General features: G+C 39.0%; 2 protein-coding genes across 2 annotated transcripts; one reads left to right on the top strand and one right to left on the bottom strand.

Moving 5' to 3' along the window:
- Nucleotides 1-1,350: 1,350 nt before the first annotated feature.
- LOC104441302 (protein transport protein SEC23) lies at nucleotides 1,351-12,927 on the top strand. Its single transcript, XM_010054395.3, is given in 14 exon segments — nucleotides 1,351-1,750; nucleotides 1,752-1,801; nucleotides 1,804-2,207; nucleotides 2,310-2,483; nucleotides 5,860-6,021; nucleotides 6,449-6,591; nucleotides 7,896-7,971; nucleotides 8,045-8,220; nucleotides 8,298-8,379; nucleotides 8,928-9,005; nucleotides 10,375-10,536; nucleotides 10,632-10,895; nucleotides 11,680-11,784; nucleotides 12,560-12,927. Coding segments are annotated over 14 exon segments (2,283 nt in total). The 5' UTR covers nucleotides 1,351-1,484; the 3' UTR covers nucleotides 12,701-12,927.
- A 4,352-nt stretch (nucleotides 12,928-17,279) lies between these two features.
- On the bottom strand, nucleotides 17,280-19,603 carry LOC104441301. Its single transcript, XM_010054394.3, has 2 exons — nucleotides 18,438-19,603; nucleotides 17,280-17,658 (listed from the first exon to the last, which is right to left on the bottom strand). Exons 1-2 carry the CDS (start codon nucleotides 19,290-19,292, stop codon nucleotides 17,581-17,583), a joined length of 933 nt encoding a protein of 310 aa, XP_010052696.2. The 5' UTR covers nucleotides 19,293-19,603; the 3' UTR covers nucleotides 17,280-17,580.
- Between the last annotated feature and the right edge of the window lie 2,152 nt (nucleotides 19,604-21,755).

Below are 21,755 nucleotides of genomic sequence, written 5' to 3'. Positions count from 1 at the left end.
TAGAAACAGAAGCAGCTTATAAATCCGAATCTAGAATGCCTCTAGTTATATACAAAATTTCTGGTACAGTGCCCATTTTTTTCTTTTCCGCCTACCCTTGTCCACTTTTTGGAGAATGCTTTCGTCTGCAGTGTTCACAAAATGAGACAGAGCTTTGCCTGCTGTGCAACTTTCTACCTTGTCTTTTGCAATTAGCAATCAGATCTCAATCTCCAGTGCTACTGCTTGTGCCGCTTTTACTGCTAGTCCTGTCACTTCGACGGCAACCCTAGTCCACTTTCTGGAGAGTGCTTTGATCTTCAGTTGTTACAAAATTTGACAAATAACTTCGCCTCCTGTGCGTCTTTGAACCCTCGTATGCTTCGCCTCATATGTGATTTCCTCAGAGCTACTGCTTGCGCTGCTACCACTGCTAGTGCTAACCCCATCACTTTGACAGCCGCAGCTCACCAGGGAGTACAAGCAGCAGTTCTGCTTAAATTGTCCCAACTTCTTCTCGAGCCTCGTGACTTCCTTCACAACCTCGGATGACATCGTCAGCTCTTTTATGGACCGTTTCTCAGCTGCTTGAATCGAAACCTCCTCGCCCTTTATCATTTAAAACTCCACATAAAAATTCACCAACCGGGGTCCAGGCTTTGGTCCAAAAGAGGTAAGTGAAACAGAATTGCTCGAAAGCAAAATGATCATTGTCCATGGCGGATATAACATCTTCACCAGCATCAAACTTTGGTTTTGTCATTCTGTTGCTGTCATTAAGCATTGACAAGCATGTCGAGCGGCTAAACATCAAGGAAACGAATCGAAATGTTTCTTTAAGATTCTGGGGGCACTGATCCATAGACAGAACAAGCTAATTCTAAAGCCTTTAATTCTCGGGTAGCTTAGCCCTCCTCTGCATATTCTTGTGCCGGTGAGAAGTTAGACGCTCCAAGCAGCAGAACAAGTTCTCCACATTTCATGATCCAATTTCCATTTTCAATGGTGATTTTAGAGGGAGGATTGCAAAATAAGCGAGGCCCATTTCGGAAGTGCACAAGCGGCGGCGCCACCACTGCACGAGGGCCGGGGACCCTGGACATGGCCAAGCCCCTTCCAACCTCCCCCTAATTTTTTTTTTTTTTTTTTCTGTTATTCTTCTTTTCCTTTTTAAATTTCAGTTTTACTTAATTTCCTTCAAATTTTTGTATCATCATGTGCCAGTGAAAATCAAAAAAAAAAAAAAAAAATTAAGTTAATATTTTCAGTCAATTAACTTTTAGAATTTGATTACATTTTTTTTTTTATTGTAACTTTGCCACAAATTGATAATGCAGTTCCGATCAAATCAGTTATTACAAAGAGAAAGGTCGGACAGTGACCGGTTCAGAAAGCAGGATCGGCATCTCCGGACACTGCTGACACTCCCACCTCTCCTCCCTCCACCCTCCACCCTCGTCGCCGCCGCCGTCGCCGCCGTCGCCGCCGCCCGCCGCCCGCCCCCGATGACGGAGTTCCTGGACTTGGAGGCCCAGGACGGCGTCCGCATGCCGTGGAACGTCGTGCCCGGCACGAGGCAGGAGGCCGCCGGCTGCGTCGTCCCCGTCTCCGCCGTCTACACCCCTCTCCGTCCCTTCCCCTCCATGCCCGTCCTCCCCTACTCCCCGCTCCGCTGCCGCAACTGCCGGTCGGTCCTCAACCCCTTCTCGATCGTCGACTTCGCCGCCAAGATCTGGATCTGCCCGCTCTGCTTCCAGCGCAACCACTTCCCCCCACTACGCCTCCATCTCCGACGACAACCTCCCCGCCGAGCTCTTCCCCAGTACACCACGATCGAGTACGCCTCCCCCGACGACCGCCCCTCCGCGGTGCCCCCCGTGTTCATGTTCGTCGTCGACACGTGCCTGATCGAGGAGGAGCTGGGGTTCCTCAAGTCCGCGCTGCTGCGGGCCATCGAGCTCCTCCCGGAGAACTCGCTCATCGGGCTGATCACCTTCGGGACCCTCGTGCACGTCCATGAGTTGGGGTTCGGCCAGATTTCGAAGACCTACGTGTTTAAGGGGTCGAAGGAGGTGAATAAGGAGCAGTTGCTCGAGCAGATGAGCTTCTTCGTGAAGAAGCCGAGGCCGACCACGGGCGTGATTGCAGGCGTTAGGGATGGCCTGGATGCTGAGAGCATTGCCAGGTTTTTGGTGCCTGCATCTGAGTGCGAGTTTGCGCTCAATTCGGTAATGAAAGCTGTGATTTGGCATACTTGACATTGGTGTGGTTTTGGTGTTCAGTCGATGATGATGGTGTTGAATTGCTATGTTTTATTGGATTGATGGTAGGTATTAGACGAGTTACAGAAAGATCCTTGGCCAGTGGCTTCGGATCAACGGGCCATGAGGTGCACTAGCACAGCTTTGAGTGTGGCTGCAGGTCTGTTGGGAGCTTGTGTGCCTGGTTCTGGGGCCAGAATTATGGCATTTATTGGCGGACCATCAACTGAAGGACAGGGTGCTGTAAGTGCTTTGGCTACTAGCTATTTATTGTAGCGCTGTGTGACTCTCGATTACCATTGAGAAAGTGTGTTATACTTAGTTTGGTGAGTCGAGACTATTCCTGCTTAAAGGGGGAACTGCCTTCTTTCCATAATTGTGATGAGGGAAGCTCTGCATAGAACATTATTGTTAGCTGGTGTTAATCATATGTTATCACATCCAATGAAGAAAAAAGGGCCTAGGCTTTGCATGTATTTTTACCTCTATTCTATTAGAATAGGGCTTCGATGCATCAGTTAGGATGTTTGACTGTAAAAGGAACCGAGAGAAAACACATCAGCTTCTGTTGATTATAGTAGGTTCGGATGGTTAGTTTGATACTGTAATTCCAAAGAACTTGTGTATTATGAGCATAACCTTGGATCTAGTGTGAAAATGGCTTCTAACTTTGAAGAAAACAAGTTACTGAGTTGAGAGTATCTAGAGTAATTTACATCACATTGTGGTGGCTTGATATACTCTCTCATCCTAATGGAAGGATTGTGATGAGATACTTTATCTCTGTCTTCCTGATGTATCCCACTTTCAAAGAATGAGGGAAGAATATGCATTTTTTGGAAGAAGGATACAAGATAGAGTTGGGAGAAAAGAACTGAAGGGCAGGGATTATAAATGTAGACACAAGGTCAGACGTAGCTTTTTGGAGCAGTGTACACAAAGGACAAAATGCATAAGCCATGGATAATGGTAAATTGGGGATGACAATGCTTAAGGGTTGGTCTAGATGCTCTCAAGAGGTACTGATTGGTAAAGCTTTTTATGGTAGATGAATGTAAAAGCACTTCCAACGATTCCATTTCCAGACATCACCTATGTTGAAATTTATTCTAATGGAAGCTAGTAATTAATGGAATTTATTTTAATGGAAGCTAGTGATTAAAAGAAGGGGATCTACTCAAGTGCGAAGCTAGTGATTAATGGAATTTATTTTATTTTCTCTTATAGTAAAGGTAATGTATAAAAAGGTATTGAAGGGATGCGGAGCAATTTAAGAATTCACTTATAAGACAAAAAGTCTACTAGCTGAAGAATAGCATTTACATCAATGCTAATGCTATGTGTGTACCATAACTCCATAGCATAAAGTGAAGATTTTTTAATTTTTTGTAACGGCTGTCAGAATCATCAAAAATTTCTGATTGTATTCCGAAGTGGTCATGTGCCAGTAATAGCTTCCTCGGAAAGCTATGAAAGCTTAAATTTCTTTTTGACCCTTCTATGCTCCATAAGTTTTGTGCCTATATTTACGGGCTCTCTTTTAGCAAAATACTTACTAGTTTTCTTGCCAATGTCAAAACAATAATGCCACCTTAAACGATTATGAAAGAATTTGACCATGACTGCACATGACCTTTAATATGCTTTCGTGTAGGTTTCTAAGTGCACGTTGTTGAGAATTAAAGTTTTAGTCAACCTCAAATGTAAAAATGAAAGGTAGTTGAAAACTAAAGTAACTTCAAACGGTCTTTAATGCGAACATTGCTCTATGAAGAGATACTGCTTAATTTGCTGCATGAGTGACAGAGATTGATAGAGATGACTCTAGACATTTTGGAGGAAGGTCTGAGGCCTTTGAAATTTAAAGTTCACTTTGAGAGGAGCATATTGAACACTGATGAACTAGTTAATTCACTCCGCTCTAATTCATTAACACTTCATATGAGTGGAGTGATTGGAGGGATTAGAGAGGAAGAGAAAAGATAAAAAAAAGTATCTCTTGTTTTTGATTTTTTTTTTTAATGTATTTTATTTCTTTTAGGTGGCCATGTTGTAGTCCTATATTATTTGTCATGTACAATACATAACCTGCAAATTTTGTCCAAATTTTTAAGCAATTTCCAGATAAGTCATGAGTCACTACTCCTTTTCATTTTTTTGATTTTTTAAGTATTTTATTTTTTTAAAATAATTTTTGGGTCGTTAACATGACATGCTTTTGGAAACTTTTTTCATTATGTGCTTCGTGAAAGTAATCAGTACTTTGATCATATTCAAAGTGCATGATATTTGTTGGTTCACTACAACATTACTAATTAACTCTGCACTTCGTCGCAAACAAATTAAAACTTTTTTTTTCAATACAAGTTTTAGGTAAAAATATATTGATCAATATATTTAATACCTTGGAGAATTCTTGTTAAAATTTCTAAATAGTTAAGGTGAAGAAATTTGAAAATATTGGATATGAATATGGTCATAGTAGTTTATATTGTTTAATTTGTTTTGTGTTGTCAATTGAATGCGTGTACTAATTTGTTGTCTTTCTTCAGTTGAATAATGGGAACTTTTTATGCTAATATATCATTTTTGATGAGGAACTATAACAGTAGTAAATTTAGCAATGCTCTTTTCATTTATTTTACCTATGAAGAAGTAAGAGGACAAATAGTCATAAAGATGTAATTAGATTCCTTTCCACTCTTTTCTCTTCTTCAACCGAATATGAAATGACTAAATTCTCTTCGTTTCGCTTCTCTTTTCATAAACATCTAAACAACAATAAAATGAGATATTTTCCTTTCCTTTCCTTTCCATCCTTTTCTTTTCTTTTCTCTCCTGAGGTCATTAACTGAATCCTTTCTTTTTGCTACTAATCACTCCATCCAAATTGAGTGAGAATTGAGAGGGTGGTGATCGTTTGTTGCTTCATGTTGATGGACAAGCTAGCTCTGGAATCTGATATTATTTAATTATGGAGCTAGGCTGGACAGTAGTGAAAACTGTAAAGAGAGTAATTTGGATAGAAAGGCGTGCATATTTAAAAGGTTGACAGAAGCTTGTTCATGAAATTGCTGTAGCTTCATTTGGTTAATTTGGATCGAGAGACACAGGCTCTCTGGAGGATTGGAAGTGACAGAGGAGTCATCAACTACTCTTGGTTTCTACTATTGAGGCTCTTGGATTAAAAACCACCCGAGTTGATGTGTTTTTGAAATTAGTGAAGTAATTCTGTCTGTTAACTCAATTTGTATGGTGCAACCCCTTGTCACCTATACAGTGAAATTCTCTTACTGCAGGTAAGAAAGAGATCTTTGTTATTAACTGGTGGAAAATGGAAGTGAAGCAACGTAGTCTCTCTTTTTATCTTTTTTGGTTGAGCTAGAGCATAGTCTCTGTCATTAAGATCCACATAGATGTGAAATGATCTCTTGGTCAATTCTTCTTCTTCTTCTTCTTCTTGTCTTTGCATAATGCTTGTAAGAGTTAGCTCTGTCAATGCACTTACCTTTTATGTGAAAGTTATGGCAAAGAGGATAGTGTAAGCATGCAGTTGATTTAATGCATGAGGTATTTGCAATAGTTGCTTTGCTTACTTCTTCTTTTGTTTACTCTACAGATTGTATCGAAAAGTTTATCAGAGCCAATTCGATCACACAAAGATCTGGATAAGGATTCTGTTCCTCATTATCATAAAGCTGTGAAGTTCTATGAAGGACTTTCAAAGCAGCTTGTAAACCAGGGGCATGTTCTTGATCTGTTTGCTTGTGCTCTTGATCAGGTGCTAATTGATTTTGATGTCTTTAGTCCTCATTCTGCATCACCTTTCACCTTTTTCATATTACATTTACATTCAACGGGCTTACAGTACAAGATTTTAGGGATGTTTACTTTCAGGTTAACAGTCTAAATCTGACAGGACTAATTAATCATCACAGATTTTAATATCTCCTTTTGAAAATTTTCCAGATCCCATGAATTTATTGTTAAGACACATGTCCTTGATCTGTTTCTTACACAGACAGTGATATTACAAAGATGATTGGGCTGCATGACTTCTATGTAAACCAGAGTTCTCCTATGCAGTCTGCTTTTCCTGCTTCCAGCATAATTTGAATTTGTTGATCTGGCTGCTGGCTTTTTCCTTTAGTCTCTTTCCAGCAAGTCATCATTTGAAATGTCATTTTTGTTCTGGTATCTTTCTCCAGGTAGGAGTTGCAGAGCTTAAAGTAGCAGTAGAAAGAACTGGGGGGCTTGTTGTTCTTGCAGAAAGTTTTGGTCATTCAGTATTTAAGGACTCCCTTAAACGTGTTTTCCAGTCGGGTGAATATGATCTTGGCCTATCATCAAAGTATTGCTCATTTATCTCATTTGTGTCACTTTTTGGCTTATCTTTGATGATAATCTGCTGTTGGTTGTTCTCATTGAAGTATGATATGAGTTTCTATCATGCTGGTACTGAACTATCGTATGAGTTTTCTTTGGCTCGGATGGTGCAGTAATTTCGTTAAGAAGATTAATATCATCACATTTCCTTTCTATGGTGGATGAACTTGGGAACATTCTTTATTGTTGCATAATTTTCTTTAATTGTATTCTTTTGCTTGATGAGACCAATGTAGAAGTGAACGTCAAAATGTTGATATATTTACATAAGTAGGTTGTAAAAGGTGTAAAAGACTACGAGGTATAGCTTAGGAAGAATTGTTAATGAAGCATCTACATGAATCTGGGATGCATGCAAAATTCTAAGCATTCAATAGGACATGTTACTACGATTGGGGATTATGAACCTAAGATGCGTGGCATGGAGGTATTGTAGTGTATCAGTGGGAGTATAAGGAATTAGATTTTACAAGCCTATATCATTGGTCAATGCAATGCTATGTTGTGCCTTTTCTCTTAATAACCAAGGGGAAAATCATAAACAAGGAAATGAGAGTGTGTCGTAGGGAATGTGCTAATTCCTGACTTGGGAGAGAAAGTTGACAATTCCTGTATAAAGTTGACAGTGTTCCCTGGACTGTAGGTGTAGCTACCTAGTTAAGTGTGATCTTCATCTTCTCAATGGTTTTTGTTAATTCCTTTGATAATAGGTTTCAATCTCCTTTCCAGTAATTCAGTCTTGCCTTTTGTTATCTTTTACTAAGAGAATTTCACTCTTGTTTTATAAAGGACAAATATTGAGATAGCGTTTGCATTCTCTTGGGGTTTCTTTCCACTGCATGGCAGAGCTCAATAACATAGGGTGAACTGGATTAAATTTCTTCTTTATTGGATTACTATAGCTTGTTGAAGAATCATTATGAGGAAAAAGAAAATATAATCTTGAAAGACTTAGTTGTTACTTGGAAGGACCATCGATCTTTCTATTTCTGTCATCCTCTTTGGTCGGTATCTGTGTTCTTTTTAAAGCAAGAATAGATCCTTAGATGAATGCAGTGGTTACTTTGGGGTTGATTGCTTTTCTCCTTCTTTAGTTGTGAGACTAAAGGAAGGGAATATCTTTCAGGGAGCTTGTGATTTGAATTGCTCTTGGCTATTTTCTCCCTTTAAATATGATTATCCTGAATCATCACCTATTATTCCTACTACGCAATCAGCTAGTTGAGAAATCGACACTGAGTCTCTTTGCCTGTGGCTGATTATCTGCAGTGGTATTTTCGAAATAAATTGCTCTAAGGATATTAAAGTTCAAGGCATTATTGGTCCTTGTGCTTCTCTTGAGAAGGTACGACAGATATTCCAGCTTCCTAATTTCTGTTGTAATAGTGGAACTCTTATTGTTTCTAACTTTTGTGCAGAAAGGTCCTTTGTGCTCGGACACTGTTGTTGGGCAGGGAAATACTACCGCGTGGAAGTTGTGTGGCCTTGATAAAGCTACATCATTGTGCTTGATATTTGATATTGTTAAGAAAGAAAGCCCAGATGCTACCATACAATCAACAAGCAATCAATTTTACTTCCAGTTTTTAACTTAGTATGAACTCTGATCTTTTGCTCTGTGAGAACTAATTACTTTTTGTTATTACACTTAGTGTAAATACTTTACTGCAGCTATCAACATAATAGTGGTCAAATGAGACTCCGAGTCACAACACTGTCTAGAAGATGGGTTGCTGGACCAGGCAGCGTTCAGGCAAGTTCTGTTTTATTCTTCTATCGGTTTTCTCCCTTATTATGTAGAAAATGTGTTTATTCTCTCATTTGGTCAACTTCTATGTCAGTGGTTGCATTGAATAAAGAATGCTTGAATTCATTTATGTTTTTAAAGATAAAGATACCAAATAAACTATATTATGGTTCCGCGATGGTGCTTTTTCATGTGTTGAGTATGTCCAGTGTAGCTTCATTTGTACATTTATTGCCTCAAGCTAAATTCTGTTATGTAGATGATTTGATTATTTTACTTAGTTGTGTCAGATATATGCTTGTTAAAAAATAGTGAACTGTCAAGAAGTAAGTGTACACTTTCTCGTTTCTTAACAATTACAAAGTCCGTCATTTTACAAAATATTCTCCTGAATCACCCGAGCTCCAAGAACTGGATACTTCAGTAGAATATACAAGTCTTCAGCCCAAATGGTTTGCAGTTGGGAGGATTATTCATATATTAGCTATGAGATTTTGTTTGGTATTTGTTTCCTTCCCTCATTAAGTATGGCAATTTCATATGAAATTTTGTAGGATTTGGTTGCTGGGTTTGACCAAGAAGCAGCAGCTGTAGTTATGGCACGCCAAGTTTCCTTCAAAATGGAAAGTGAGGTAAACAAATATGAAATTTCATAATTTGGATATCCATGGTTTGCTATACTCTTATGTTATTGGACTCGTCTGCACGAGCCTTAGTTGCTTTCTACATTTGCTGTCTCTCTTACCTTTGACTTTTGAAATGGTTGAGAACCTCAATGAATGAAATATACATGCTAGCAAGAGGGTTCAAAATCTGTGAAATGATAGCTGTTAGGAGTGGTTAATTGTGCTTTTTCCTAATTTTCTTTTGTTAACTAGGTAGCCATCCAGTCTTAACTAATGAGAAGCACTCATTGTAAAATAAAAGAGTGCAATCTTATGAACAATAAGTGGTGAGTGCTATGCTGAGTTCAAGATGTTGGCACTAGAGTAAGAAATTAATTAAGTGATGAAAGAGCACATTCCTGTTGTCTGCATGTTTACAAAAGTTAGCCTCAAGGCAAGGAAAACAGATGTTAGAATGTAATTTGCAACTTCAAGTAGATGTGTTGAATTTGAAATTCGCTTGTTAGTTCGACTACTACTGGCTGTTAAGAAGTAAGCTACAGTATGCAGCTTGAGTTTCTTAATCGAAGGTCTCTTATGCTAGCCAAGCAGCAGCTTAGGACTAGGAGGCTGCAAATCAATCTGCCAAATTATATGTAGGCTTCCTACTTATTAGAGTGTGCAATTATTCCATGGGATAACAAGGCTTCTAATGCAACCATAGCCTCCCATTTTACATGCATATTCATTTGTTCTTTTTAATTAGCCACCCATCTAGTAATATTTGCTGGCCACAAAAAGGGGGGGAAAAATCTAGCAACTAGCTTCAACAATTAGTAAACATATACTCTGCACCCAACAATGGAAGTAAAGAAAGGCAACTAAAGCAGAAAGGACACATTTATAAATTAAGCATTGTTCCGGTATGAATTATTTTTTAAAGTACTCCAGTTTTGAAAGTGGCAATGTTTTGTCCCTCAGTATATTTGGTCTCTTAGTCTGTAAATTTCCAGTTGCATTAAAGTCGTACTCAAATAAATGTTCCTACGCCCGGAAGTCAAAGCAATCTTAATGTTATGTTTCGTGACACAAAGAAGCAAGATTATCATAAAAGCATTTTGTAAAGCATCCACAGCTACCTACTCCTGTCTCTGTGGCACAGAGAAACATCCTTATCTGAGAAGATTATTACTTTCACTACTTTTAGTGCATTTGCCCCATTGAGAGAGGGGTTATGTGATGTGATCTTCACTTAATCTGCCATAGGTCTCCTGTTTTATATAATCTGCTGAGAAGTGTTTTAGCTTTCTTGATGCAGTTTGTTCTATCTCAAACTTAACAAGTTTTGATATGAAATAAACCTAACACTTCCCAACTTTATTTCATTGTTGTCAAGGCCGACTTTGATCCAATAAGGTGGTTGGATAGAGCACTGATACAACTGTGTTCACGGTTTGGAGACTACCAGAAGGATAGCCCTTCTACCTTCAGCCTCTCTCCACGACTCTCTATCTTCCCTCAATTTATATTTCATTTGCGTCGTTCCCAATTTGTACAGGTCCGATATAGCATTTGTCTTTTGTCTACATTTAACTGAGTTTTCATTATTTGCTGGCAAAGTATACTTGATTGAAGTGGTCATAATGCTTTCAGGTCTTCAATAATAGTCCAGATGAAACTGCATACTTTAGAATGATCTTGAACCGGGAAAATGTTGTCAACTCGGTTGTAATGATACAGCCTTCCCTTATTTCATATTCATTCCACTCTGGCCCGGAACCAGCCTTTCTTGATGTGGCTGCCATAGCAGCTGACAGGATACTTCTTCTGGACTCATATTTCACTGTCGTTATTTTTCATGGTGCCACAATCGCTCAATGGCGAAAAGCTGGTTACCAAAACCAGCCTGAGCACCAAGTAAGTTCATTCGGGATGTAATATCAATTTTCAAGTAGACGAATGCGCTTCTTTCTGTCCATTTATCAAGTTGGACATTCACTTAGCTCTTCACTTATTCCAAGTCGGATCTTTTTTTCATTTTAAGATTGCGCCAACCCTTTTATAGGGTTCTATATTTTGGGTTAATTTCATGATATTGCAGACTTTATATGTACTTGCTGATCCAACAATTTGTTGATGTTCTTGTATGTTCCGAAAGATATCTCAATGCTTGGACTTCACATGACTATGAAGTGTCGGAAAGTTCTTGGTTTTTAATGGTCCACTTTAAAAGTAATCAGAGTGGTAGAAGGAAGATGTAAAAGAAAAGTTAAGACTAAGAAAAATTATCTTAAAGCCTTGTATTTGTGTTGAAATGTGGAAAAACTGAGATTTAAATGAGGAAGCAATTGAATGCACTATTATGAAACTGGCATTATTTCGCGATGTGAATTACGATAAGGATTTACGTAAGTATGTCTCCTGGAGTATTCAACAACCTTGTTATTCTCCATGCCTCTTAGTCTTGGCTGGTGAGTTCATGTTGTGGTCCAGCTGCTTCATGTGTTGAACTTAATACAGTTGTTTTCTGAGTACATACTTCTGTTTTCTTCTTTTAATTATGCTCTGGTTTGGCCAGTCAAGTCTACATGAAAGATTTTGATTTGATGTGAAAATTGTGTAACTCTATTGTGTCTTCAAATGGAAAAATTTCACTAATTTGTTGGTATTTGATTGCTGGAATTGCCTGTTACCATTGTAGGCATTTGCTCAATTGCTACAAGCTCCTTGTGATGATGCAGACACAATAATCAAGGAAAGGTTTCCAGTGCCTCGTCTAGTTGTCTGCGATCAGCATGGCTCACAGGTCTTTAAATTTCTATTCCACATTTAAATAAAGGTTCTGCTATTATTTGATTTAGCTGAAACTTTTTACACCTGATTTTGCCTTGCTTCCTCATGGAAGATCATGCTTGGAGGGTATTTTTAGCCCTAGATGCTCCATTATGTTCGTTTACACTATTATGCTATTGTTCACTATCAGGGATGTAGCTTGTGGTAGGAAAATAGGAATAGCTGCCTGATCAATGGGGGAATGGAAGGTGGCATCTGTGGTGTTTGTAGACAGTGGACCAGTGGTCGATTTGCCATGGGGTAGGGAGCAGTTGGTCTAAGTTGATGATGATACCTGCTGGTGCTTGTAGTCTGTAGGTAGTGATAAATTGACTGTTGCGGATCCGCAGATTGTGTGGGTCCTCAAATGTTTGCAATTAGCGAGGGAGGCCAAGTGACTGACACGTGTGGTTTGGTTTCCTAAATTGATTTTAATATTGATGAACAGGAAATCGTCCTTTGACATCGAATTACATTCTCTATTCTAAGGAGTTGTGATTTACAGATAGATCCCTTTACAGCTCTAAACATAGGAAAATACATTACATAAACGAACGTGACCAAGTGGGTTTATGGAGCCTTTTAATACGGCTGTGTTTGCAAAGCATGTATTAGGTTTTCCACCTTCAGGGCCATTTTCTCTTCACCTGTTTGTTTGAGCTACTATAGGTCATTATCTCGCCGTGGCTGTTGATTGTTCTGTGCAGAATATATTATGCGAATTTCATCTCCATTTTATTTCCATGCAGGCTCGTTTTCTTCTGGCCAAATTGAATCCCTCTGCAACTTACAATTCTGAAGCTCCTGTGCCGGGCGGAGATGTTATATTTACGGACGATGTTAGCTTTGAAGTCTTCTTGGATCATCTGCAGAGACTAGCAGTTCAATGATGTGTATAAAGTATGCAAGTTTTGTCGGGTTGGGAATGTTTTTTTTTTTATTGCAAATTTTGTGCAGCTAGGCCTCGGACAGGATGTGTCCCCTAGGAGACGACATGCGTGTCCTTGTCGAAGAGGTCTGAAGCTCTTTCTTGAAACTTGGACGCTTGTAGAATCGATCGAATGAAATCCCCAGGTATAGTTCAGTATCAGTACTCATGTCGAGCCTTGATTCTTCAGCACTGTGGCTTGTTTTGCAAGCGCAAATGCATGAATCTCACGTGCGCGCAATCAGCTCAAGGGGATTGGAGTGCTCAAGCATTCGAAATAAGGGTCAGTCCCTTTTCCTTCGTACGTCTGGACAGTGCGATGGCCACTGCTCGTGTAACGGTCGATGACTTTGGAGGGAAGCGAGTGGATAGGGGAATTTATGAACGGACCACCAGGTCAGCCGGTCATCTCCATTGTACCTTCTGGATATGAATATCTCAGGTTTTGCGTTCCTCCCGTTTTCTTTCTTGACCTAATTTTCCTAATAAAACACAAACTTTGACTTCGTTCTTAATTTTTTCGACCAAAAAAAAATTTGGTTCTTCATTTTGATTCGAACTTCTTTTTTTATCTCATTAAAGAAACACGTACTTTAGCTTGGAGCTTGATTCTGACTCAAGCTTTTTGTGTTGGATTACAAACCCCAACATTTAGTTGGTAGACATATCTGGCTCTTGTCAAGTTTCTGTCTAATACTACCATTATAAGTTCAACGTCTCATTCCACATATACTGATGACTCACGGCTATCGTCACTGAGGCCGTCGACGAAATTTGAATGGTTTCGAAACAAGAGGAGAAAACTTGAGCATTCAAATTTTGGATGTTGGCGACAAAAATTGAAATGGATCAAAAAAATGATTTCCCTGACAAATGTGGCATGGATAAACGGGTGGCTGTATCCAAGCAATGTACGAAAATTGAAGGGAAAAAAGGAATCTTGAACTTGTTTGGCACCCGACGACGAAGACAGGAAGTTCTCGGATGGTGTGTCATCCTTCCACGTGAACATCCTTGAGTCGCCGAATACCCAAGGAATAATATTAGCATTTTTAAACGGCATCATTGAACAGAAATTTGACGGTGATAAGATAAGAACATTGTAAGTCTTAAAATTATCATGAAAGTATAATTAAATTTTAAAATTTACAAAATATATAATTAAGCCCTAAAATTTATCAAATTTATAGGAAAAATCTCAAATAAGGATCGAAGTTGAGCCATTTTCTCAAAAAAAGACCTAAAGTGGACATCTTGTTGTATGACCAACTCTCTACATCACCTCCATTATCAGCCCCTCCATCGCTCTGTGTCATCTCGTTGTATGACCAAGATTGAGTTTTCTTTAACACAAGCCATTACAACGTAGTCTAATTCAATGAAAATTTTAAATTTTCGCTCCTCAAAATGATTTGTAGACAATTCCACGACGTTGAAATGAGCTTTAAAAAATAAGTTCTTTTATTCCAACATTCATCGCAAATTCTAATCTCAAAGTCATAATATGAATCTGCTTTTGTTGAGACTTAACTTCTTGTCCAACTCCCAAGCTATGCAACTAATCCCTTTAGCGACGTATTTCTCTCACCTTAAGAGTGCATCAAACTCCACTTATTCCAGGCCTTCCGCTAACCCAGCAATTGCAATTTTTTATGTTGTTTTTAGTCCTGCTTGGCAACAACATAGTAGCAATATCCAAGCATTGCCAGATCATCTTGTTTGACTAACTTATGCCTCTATTCAATTAACACTTGGTGATCAATAATTTCATGCCAAAGAACAATTTTGTTTTAGCTGGCGACTATTTCAACCTTGGCAAGAGTTTCCTCATCAATTTTAAATTTGGGTTTGCCTCTCTTGCGTAAATTCAATCTTTCAAAGATCCCCTTCCCCTTTGCAATGCCAATGCCTCCTTTCAATAATCCCTAGTTTGGAGACACCCACCACACTCTTGCCATTCTCATCGACATAGCTCTTCTTCTTAATTGATACCCATCTTGAGATTGATTATTAGTCGTATTTGACATCATTAACTATAGAAATTATTGTACTTCGTTACCCCATTGCTGCCATTGACAAGTCCTATTCGAGCTCTCGACCTCATCAACTGCTGCCCCTAATAGAAAATCCAGCATCTTCGTCGTCAGATGGAGGTCAATCCGTGCTTTAGGTTGAGCACAAGCGAGCCGAGATTTGATGCATCGTGAGGAACTGAGGATTTTAGTATCCGAGAAGGTGACCAGTAGCTAATAACTCCAATTTGACTTCTTGTCACTAGGACCAACTACGTGATGACATGAAGCTCACGAGGTCGTTGGTAGGGGCCCTAATTATGGTGTTGAAGAAGGAGGCAATGTAGAGTGAAGGAGGAGGTGTGAGGAAGATGAAGAAAGAAAAAAAATTAAGAAAAAATGTTCTTGGACAAAACTACCCCAAGCTGTAAATAAGATTAAAAGTTTGGGTCCTCATTTGAGACAAAATTAGCCACTTTGGATCATTTTTTGATATAGTGTCCACTTTAGGTCATTTTTTGAGAAAATGAACTCATTTCAAGCCCTTATTTGAGATTTTCCCAAATTTATATAATCAAGTCATGCTACTAACAATGTACAATTAGACTAACGAAACACTTAAACAACCTTTGTATTATTTTTTTCTCTTTGTGGCTCTTTAAAAATATTTTTTCTCTCCTACTGGCATTGACCTTACTAAAATATATAAAACGACCATGTTTTGACTTAAATCCTAAAATTTTAGCCAATTCTTAATTAAATAAAATTAAAAAGCAAAAAAGGATGAAAACACACGCGCGCACAAAAAAGGGCAGTTTGGAAGGCTCTTGCCCTCACTACCCCTTGTTGTGGGGCTGGTGGAGTTTGCTAGAGGAGGCACCCTTGCTGAGACTTAGGCAAGGGTTGTCAGGCCTTTGCCTGCGGTTGGTGAGGGCGTAAACGACAAGGGCCCTTGCCCTTGCCCCCGGCCCCCTCCCCCAAAACCCAATAGTTTATGCTTTTTAAAATAATTTTATTTATTTTTAATTTAGTTTAATTAATATTTAGATTAAAAAATTAGATCTAGACCAAAATGATGCCAATTTAACCTTATCTTTTATATTTTAGCTAGTTAAAGACATATATGAGAGAGAAAAAAATTATTGCAACATTTTCTATTAGTTATGTTGATGAAGTTAACGGAAGGACTTAATTACACAAATTTGATAATTTTAAGACTTGATTAGATTTAAAATCCAATTTTGCATTTTTTAATAAGTTTTAAGATTTTTAATATACTTATTCAAATTAAGGTGAAATTAAAGCCTCGAGCTAAAATTTTAGTTTGGGTTAACATCCCAAAAAATCATAAATTGGTACATATGTGACAAATTTATCTCAAAGTAAATTTTTGTTTACTAAAAACCATAAACTAGTGCATATATGACAAATTTATCTCGAATTAATTTTTAAATTATCAAAAATCTCAAATTGGTACATTTATGATAAATTTACCAAACCTATTTTTAGAGTAAAAATTTATTCTGGAAATAGAAAAATGAAATAATTTTACCAAACGGAATTATGTTCTAGAAATGAATTTGGAATAAAAAAATAGTTCTCAAACAAAAATAGAATGGTTATCATACGCGTCCTTAACCTTTTATACTAGGCATAACCAAGGATTTTCAACTCAGAATGAATCAAGGGTAATTCAAGAAGATCATTCTTAAAGCTTTTAAGGGCATAGGACTTCTCTTTGAAATATTCTTAAGAGCAATATGAGAAATGCGTACTATTCTAAGATGTTTTTGTAATTAATGCAATTAGCTTGTAGATTGGAAGATAGAGTATTATTGTTAGATTAAAGGGATAACTATTAAATTATACCTCGAGGTTGAATCATTTATAAATATATGTCGTACAATGCTGGACGCTACAGGACAAAATAAGCTACTCCTCTCTCTCCAGCAGAAGTCGTGCAAAAGGCAAAGGCCAAAGGCCAAAGGCCAAAGGATTCTTTGTGGGTCCCTCTCCCTTTATTTTTTGCCCCCAAAAATAGCCGAGAAACCAGTGAAGAGCCGCACAAGCCGAGACGCGCCGCACGAGAAAAGAAGCCGCGCAATAAACGCGAAGCCCGGTGATTTCTGCCGTAAGTTTACATCTAAATTAAGTTATTTGTTTATAAACACCTTAAATTTTCACTTAAATTAAGTATGAAAAATATTTGAACTAACTTTAATTTTCCGATTATAGTAAATTATTTATTATTGACCTTCTCTATGTGTAAATATTGATATTTAGACCGAATCTTATAAATCTTTAGTGTTCTTATTATTCTTTATTTATTTATTTAGTATTTTGATAAAGACTTAATTTACAAGATCCTACTATTTTCACGTCAATACAACAACATCTACTGTTAAATCAGAGAAGTGCTTATACAAAGGGTTTCCTCCATCCATTTATATTATCTCACAAATAATAGAAATTCAAAACTTTTCTCAATAAGTTCATCTCTAAGATTCTTGTGAGTGTGGTGAGGAAGGATGGCTTGGGGAGAAATTTATAAAGCCGCATGGGTAAATGCACGTGAACCCTAGAGACAATACAAGCAGAAACGCAAGAGCAACAGACACGAGTACATATGACGACTAGAGGGATTACATGAACTGTTGTTCTTTTTCTGATGTGAGCGATTTCTATGTGAAGCCATTGGGAAATACACGTGAACTCTAGAGACAATAACAAAACAAAGAAAAATAGATAATAGAGGTAAAATATATAAAATAAAAAAATATAATAAAAAGAAGAAGAAATCACCACACTAAATTGGTGTAAATAATGGAGATTAAAATGATAAATAGGGTTGCGTGGAATGATATCCTCGGAGCAAGCTTTTCTCCGTAGCCAGTCCCAGTGCCTGCAGCTGGACCCAACACAAGACTTTAATATCATCATCGAGGCTAGTGGAAACACACAAAATCAAGAAATGCAAGCCAAATGCAGGTCAAGCAATCGACTTAGAAGCCGAATTCAAATCTCGAAAAGTTCAATCATGGTGGCATTTCAACTTTGAATTCTGTACTGTACTTGTAATAATTAGAATAATGTCATGTCTGTCCTACGTCCCTCCTTGATTGGGGGGAAATGAATGACCCGACATGGGTTGGGATCGAATCAATTCCATTTAATTTGCATCGATGGATTTTCGTCCCTCGCAATTCAAATGATTCATAAGAATATACATGTACTAAAGGGAAGATGATCAATCATTAGCCTTACTATCTTTTTTTTTTTTTTAATCTATAAGCAAAAATTCTCATTTGTCCATTAATATCAAGCTTATGGTGCTATAAATCTCTATTCAGTTAATAAGTAGAAAAAAAATACAGTTTTTAAATAAGCCGATTATTCTTATGTTGTAGAGGATCACTACTTTAAAGTTGAACATTTCAAATTTAAGTGTCCTCAATGAATAGGAAATGACCTCCCCTCCCCCCCCTCCAAAAAAAAAAGAAAAAGAAAAGAAAACTCTTTTTGTTCTTTACATTCACTTATTTGATTAACGGGTCCTACTGTAAGCTTCTTTATAGAACACGAAAATAAAATAAATTTGGTAAAGGACGATTATGGTTATATTATATATATTTATATTACAAAAAGAGAACGAAGAAAAAGATAATATCTTTCGTTTTTTGCACTTACGACACTCCACAGTGGCGTTGAGGGTGGGGAGCAGAGGCAGAGCATGGCCTCCGACTCGGCGTCGAACCCGCACGCGCCGCCCGACCGCTTGCACCGGTCGCACGCGGTGCTCTCCGGCACGGCGTACGTCAGCTCGATCCCGTACGTCCAGTCCAGCGGCCCGGACTTCTCCAGCCCCCCGGCGTCGATCACCGTCGTGTAGTGCGTGCAGTCCAGCATGTTCATGGTCATGAACTTCACCGTCGCGTACCTCGTGAAGCAGCACGGCGGCGACGTCGACGTCGACGTTGGCGGCGACAGCGACGGCGACGGCAACGACTGGTTGGCCAACTGCGGGGCCGCCGGCCGGAAGATCCGGAAAGAGGCGCAGGCGCCGTACATCTCGTCGCAGGTGTGGCCGCCGACGTCGTGGGAGCAGAGGTACTTGAAGTGGTTGGAGACGGGGGAGTCGACGGAGCAGTTGAGGACGGCGAAGATGGTGTCGTCGGAGGGTGGGATGAGGGCGGCCTGCACGTCGGTGAGGGCGAAGTCGTGGTGGGGCTGGAGGATGGAGCAGGTGGACATGGCGGGGTCGAAGACGACGACCTTGCGCTTGGGGTAGTCGATGGACTGGACCTTGTAGGCGCCGGAGGGGGTGGCGAAGAAGAGGTCGGAGTCGTTGCAGGAGAGCATGCGGCGGAAGCTCGGGGAGCCGCAGCCGTCGTCGACGGCGAAGGGGTAGGAGACGGGGACGGCCCCGCAGGAGGTGCGGCAGAGGGAGAGCGGGAGGGAAGGGAGGGGGAGGAGCGACAGGGTTAGGGTTAGGAGGTTGAAGACGGTGGTGGTGGGAACTCGGGGAAGCACTGAAGACTGCATTTGGAGAGAGAGAGAGAGAGAGAGAGAAACCAAGAAAAGAGGATGACTGTGAGTCACTTTTATCCAGGAATGGTGCCCACTTTGTTGACCATTTTGGCACCACTTGGTCCAGAGCAGAGCCCTTTTCAGGGGGAGAAACCAAGAAATCACTCTGTTCTAAAATTTGCTTCCAGTTGTCTTCCATTAAAACACCTCGAAAAATACACATTGAAAACCTTCTCCTCGCCGCCCTCCACAGCGGCGGCTGCCCGATCCGCATCCCTGATGCGGCCACGACCGCCCTGCATTGCGGCCGGGCCATGGACTCGTTGTCTTCTTGTCCGTATCAAACTCTAGAGTGGCCACTGCCTCATCCTTGCTACCACCTCACTAGAGTGTCTCGTTTCCATGTCAAAATTGTGGCTGCGTTGTCTCCTTCGTGTTGGGTCGGGTTGAGCCGATGCGGTGCCAAGTTATGATGGGCTGGGTCCTCCTCATGGGGCCCGGCGCACCTTATTTAGACACAGAACAAAAGCCGAAAAAGGAAAGCAAAAGGGGATTGAAGGCCCATGACAGTGAAGAGAGAAAAAAGGAGCGTTCGCACAAAAGGAAAAAAAAGAAGAAGAAGAAGAAGAGGGAGAGAGATAGCGATTTAGAGGAGAGGAGGCAATTCAAATTTGACGGTAAAATTTTGTCGAAATCAGCTGAAATGTTAGTATATATCGTGAGATCAAGATCTACAAGGTGAATGGTTCTAATCTTTGAAATCATTCTTTGATTTCTCTCTCAAGTCCTCAGATAAGATAGTAAGTAGAGTTTTCTTGCTCCTTTGTTAATCCCCCTTTGTGATGATGAAATATTATTATATTGTTATATTTTGAGCCTCTGATTGTGTGACTTGGAAATGAATTATTGCATGTTCTGCTATTCTTGATGATTAGTAGAAATTTTGAGAGGCTTCATGATTTTTCTTATATTGAATTTTTCACATAAAATTTGTGGCTATTGTTTCTTCCATTGACTCTTCAATTTTCAACGTTATGTCTATTGGTTTGGTGGTTGATATTGCTGGAACATTGGGGGTGGTTGCTGCTGAGGTTATTTTTGTATTGGTTGGTTGAGTTTTGGGAAAAAATTGATCTTGGATAAATTTAAGTTCTTAGTGAATTTTGTTGTTCTTTTTCCTCATCAAAGTGGTATCAAAGCGAGGTTAATGGAGGAAACTAGTAGTACTATGTTTAAGTTAAATGCCTCAAATTATTTTATTTGGAAGCCTAAGATGGAAGACAAATCGTATTGTAAATATTCATATGATCCCATTGATGGGGATGAGTCTAAAGGGGACAAGGAGATAAATAATGGGGGCCGATGAATCATAAAAAAATTATTTTTATTGGAAAATGGATTGATAAGTGAGTTTACTATGATGTCATTCAAGAAACAAATGCCGAAACACCGTGGAAGAAATTACAAGACAAGCATATTTTGTTAATAGACTTGTAAATCTGAGATACAAGGAGGGTAGTAGCATGTCTGGACATTTGAGTGAATTTCAAAATATTGTGAATCAATTGACAAATCTAGAAATTGATCTTGTTGGAGAGTTGCTGGCATGTTTATTGCTTGGTGCTCTCTTTGATAGTTGGGATACATTGGTCTTGGCATTAAATGACTCTGCTTCTTATGGCATGCTTTTGATGAGCACGATTAAAGAAAACTTGTTCAATGAAGAAATAATGGGAAGATGCATGAATTATGCTTCTCACTTGAAGGGCCTTGTCATTGAAAAACATGGAAAAATCAATCAAGAAAATTTTAAAATTATGATAAAAAGTCAACTCAAGAGGAAGATCGAAATCAAGCTTGAGGAAGAATTCAGAGTGCTACGATTGTGATAAGATGGGATATTATATCAAAGAATGCAGGTTCAAAAATAGAGATAAATTCCAAGATGGAAATGGAGATGGAAAGATAGAAAAGAAGCAAGATACAATGGCAATTGCATCAAATGGCGATATTATGTTAATTTGTGGCGTTACTTGTGTGAATTTTATATGCCAAGACCATAGTTGGGTTGTTAATTCCATAACCTCATTTCATGTCACTTCACAGCGTGACTACTTCACATCATATTGCAAAGATGATTTTGAATGTGACTAGATAGGCAACAATGGTGTTTGTAAAATTATCGATATAGGATATGTTCATTTAGAAATCAATGTTGATATAATTTGCTTTTGCAAAATGTGAGACATATTCCAGACATTGTTCTTCATTCGATTCCACAGGTGCTTTCAATGAAGATGGTTATTGCAATTCCTTTAATGATGGCAAACTAAAGGTCTAATAGCGGTGGTTAAGGGCAAAAAAATTGCACTCTCTACACCATACAAGCTAATGTTGATCTTGGAAGAGGTAAATACAATGGATGACTCCTTAGTTGACCTATGCCGTTTGAGACATGGTCATCTCAGCAAGAAGGAG

Source organism: Eucalyptus grandis, chromosome 4 (genome assembly GCF_016545825.1).
Source record: "Eucalyptus grandis isolate ANBG69807.140 chromosome 4, ASM1654582v1, whole genome shotgun sequence".
Lineage (NCBI taxonomy): Eukaryota > Viridiplantae > Streptophyta > Magnoliopsida > Myrtales > Myrtaceae > Eucalyptus > Eucalyptus grandis.
The sequence above is the reverse complement of the archived record's forward strand: the minus strand, read 5'-3'. Positions and strand labels throughout refer to the sequence as shown.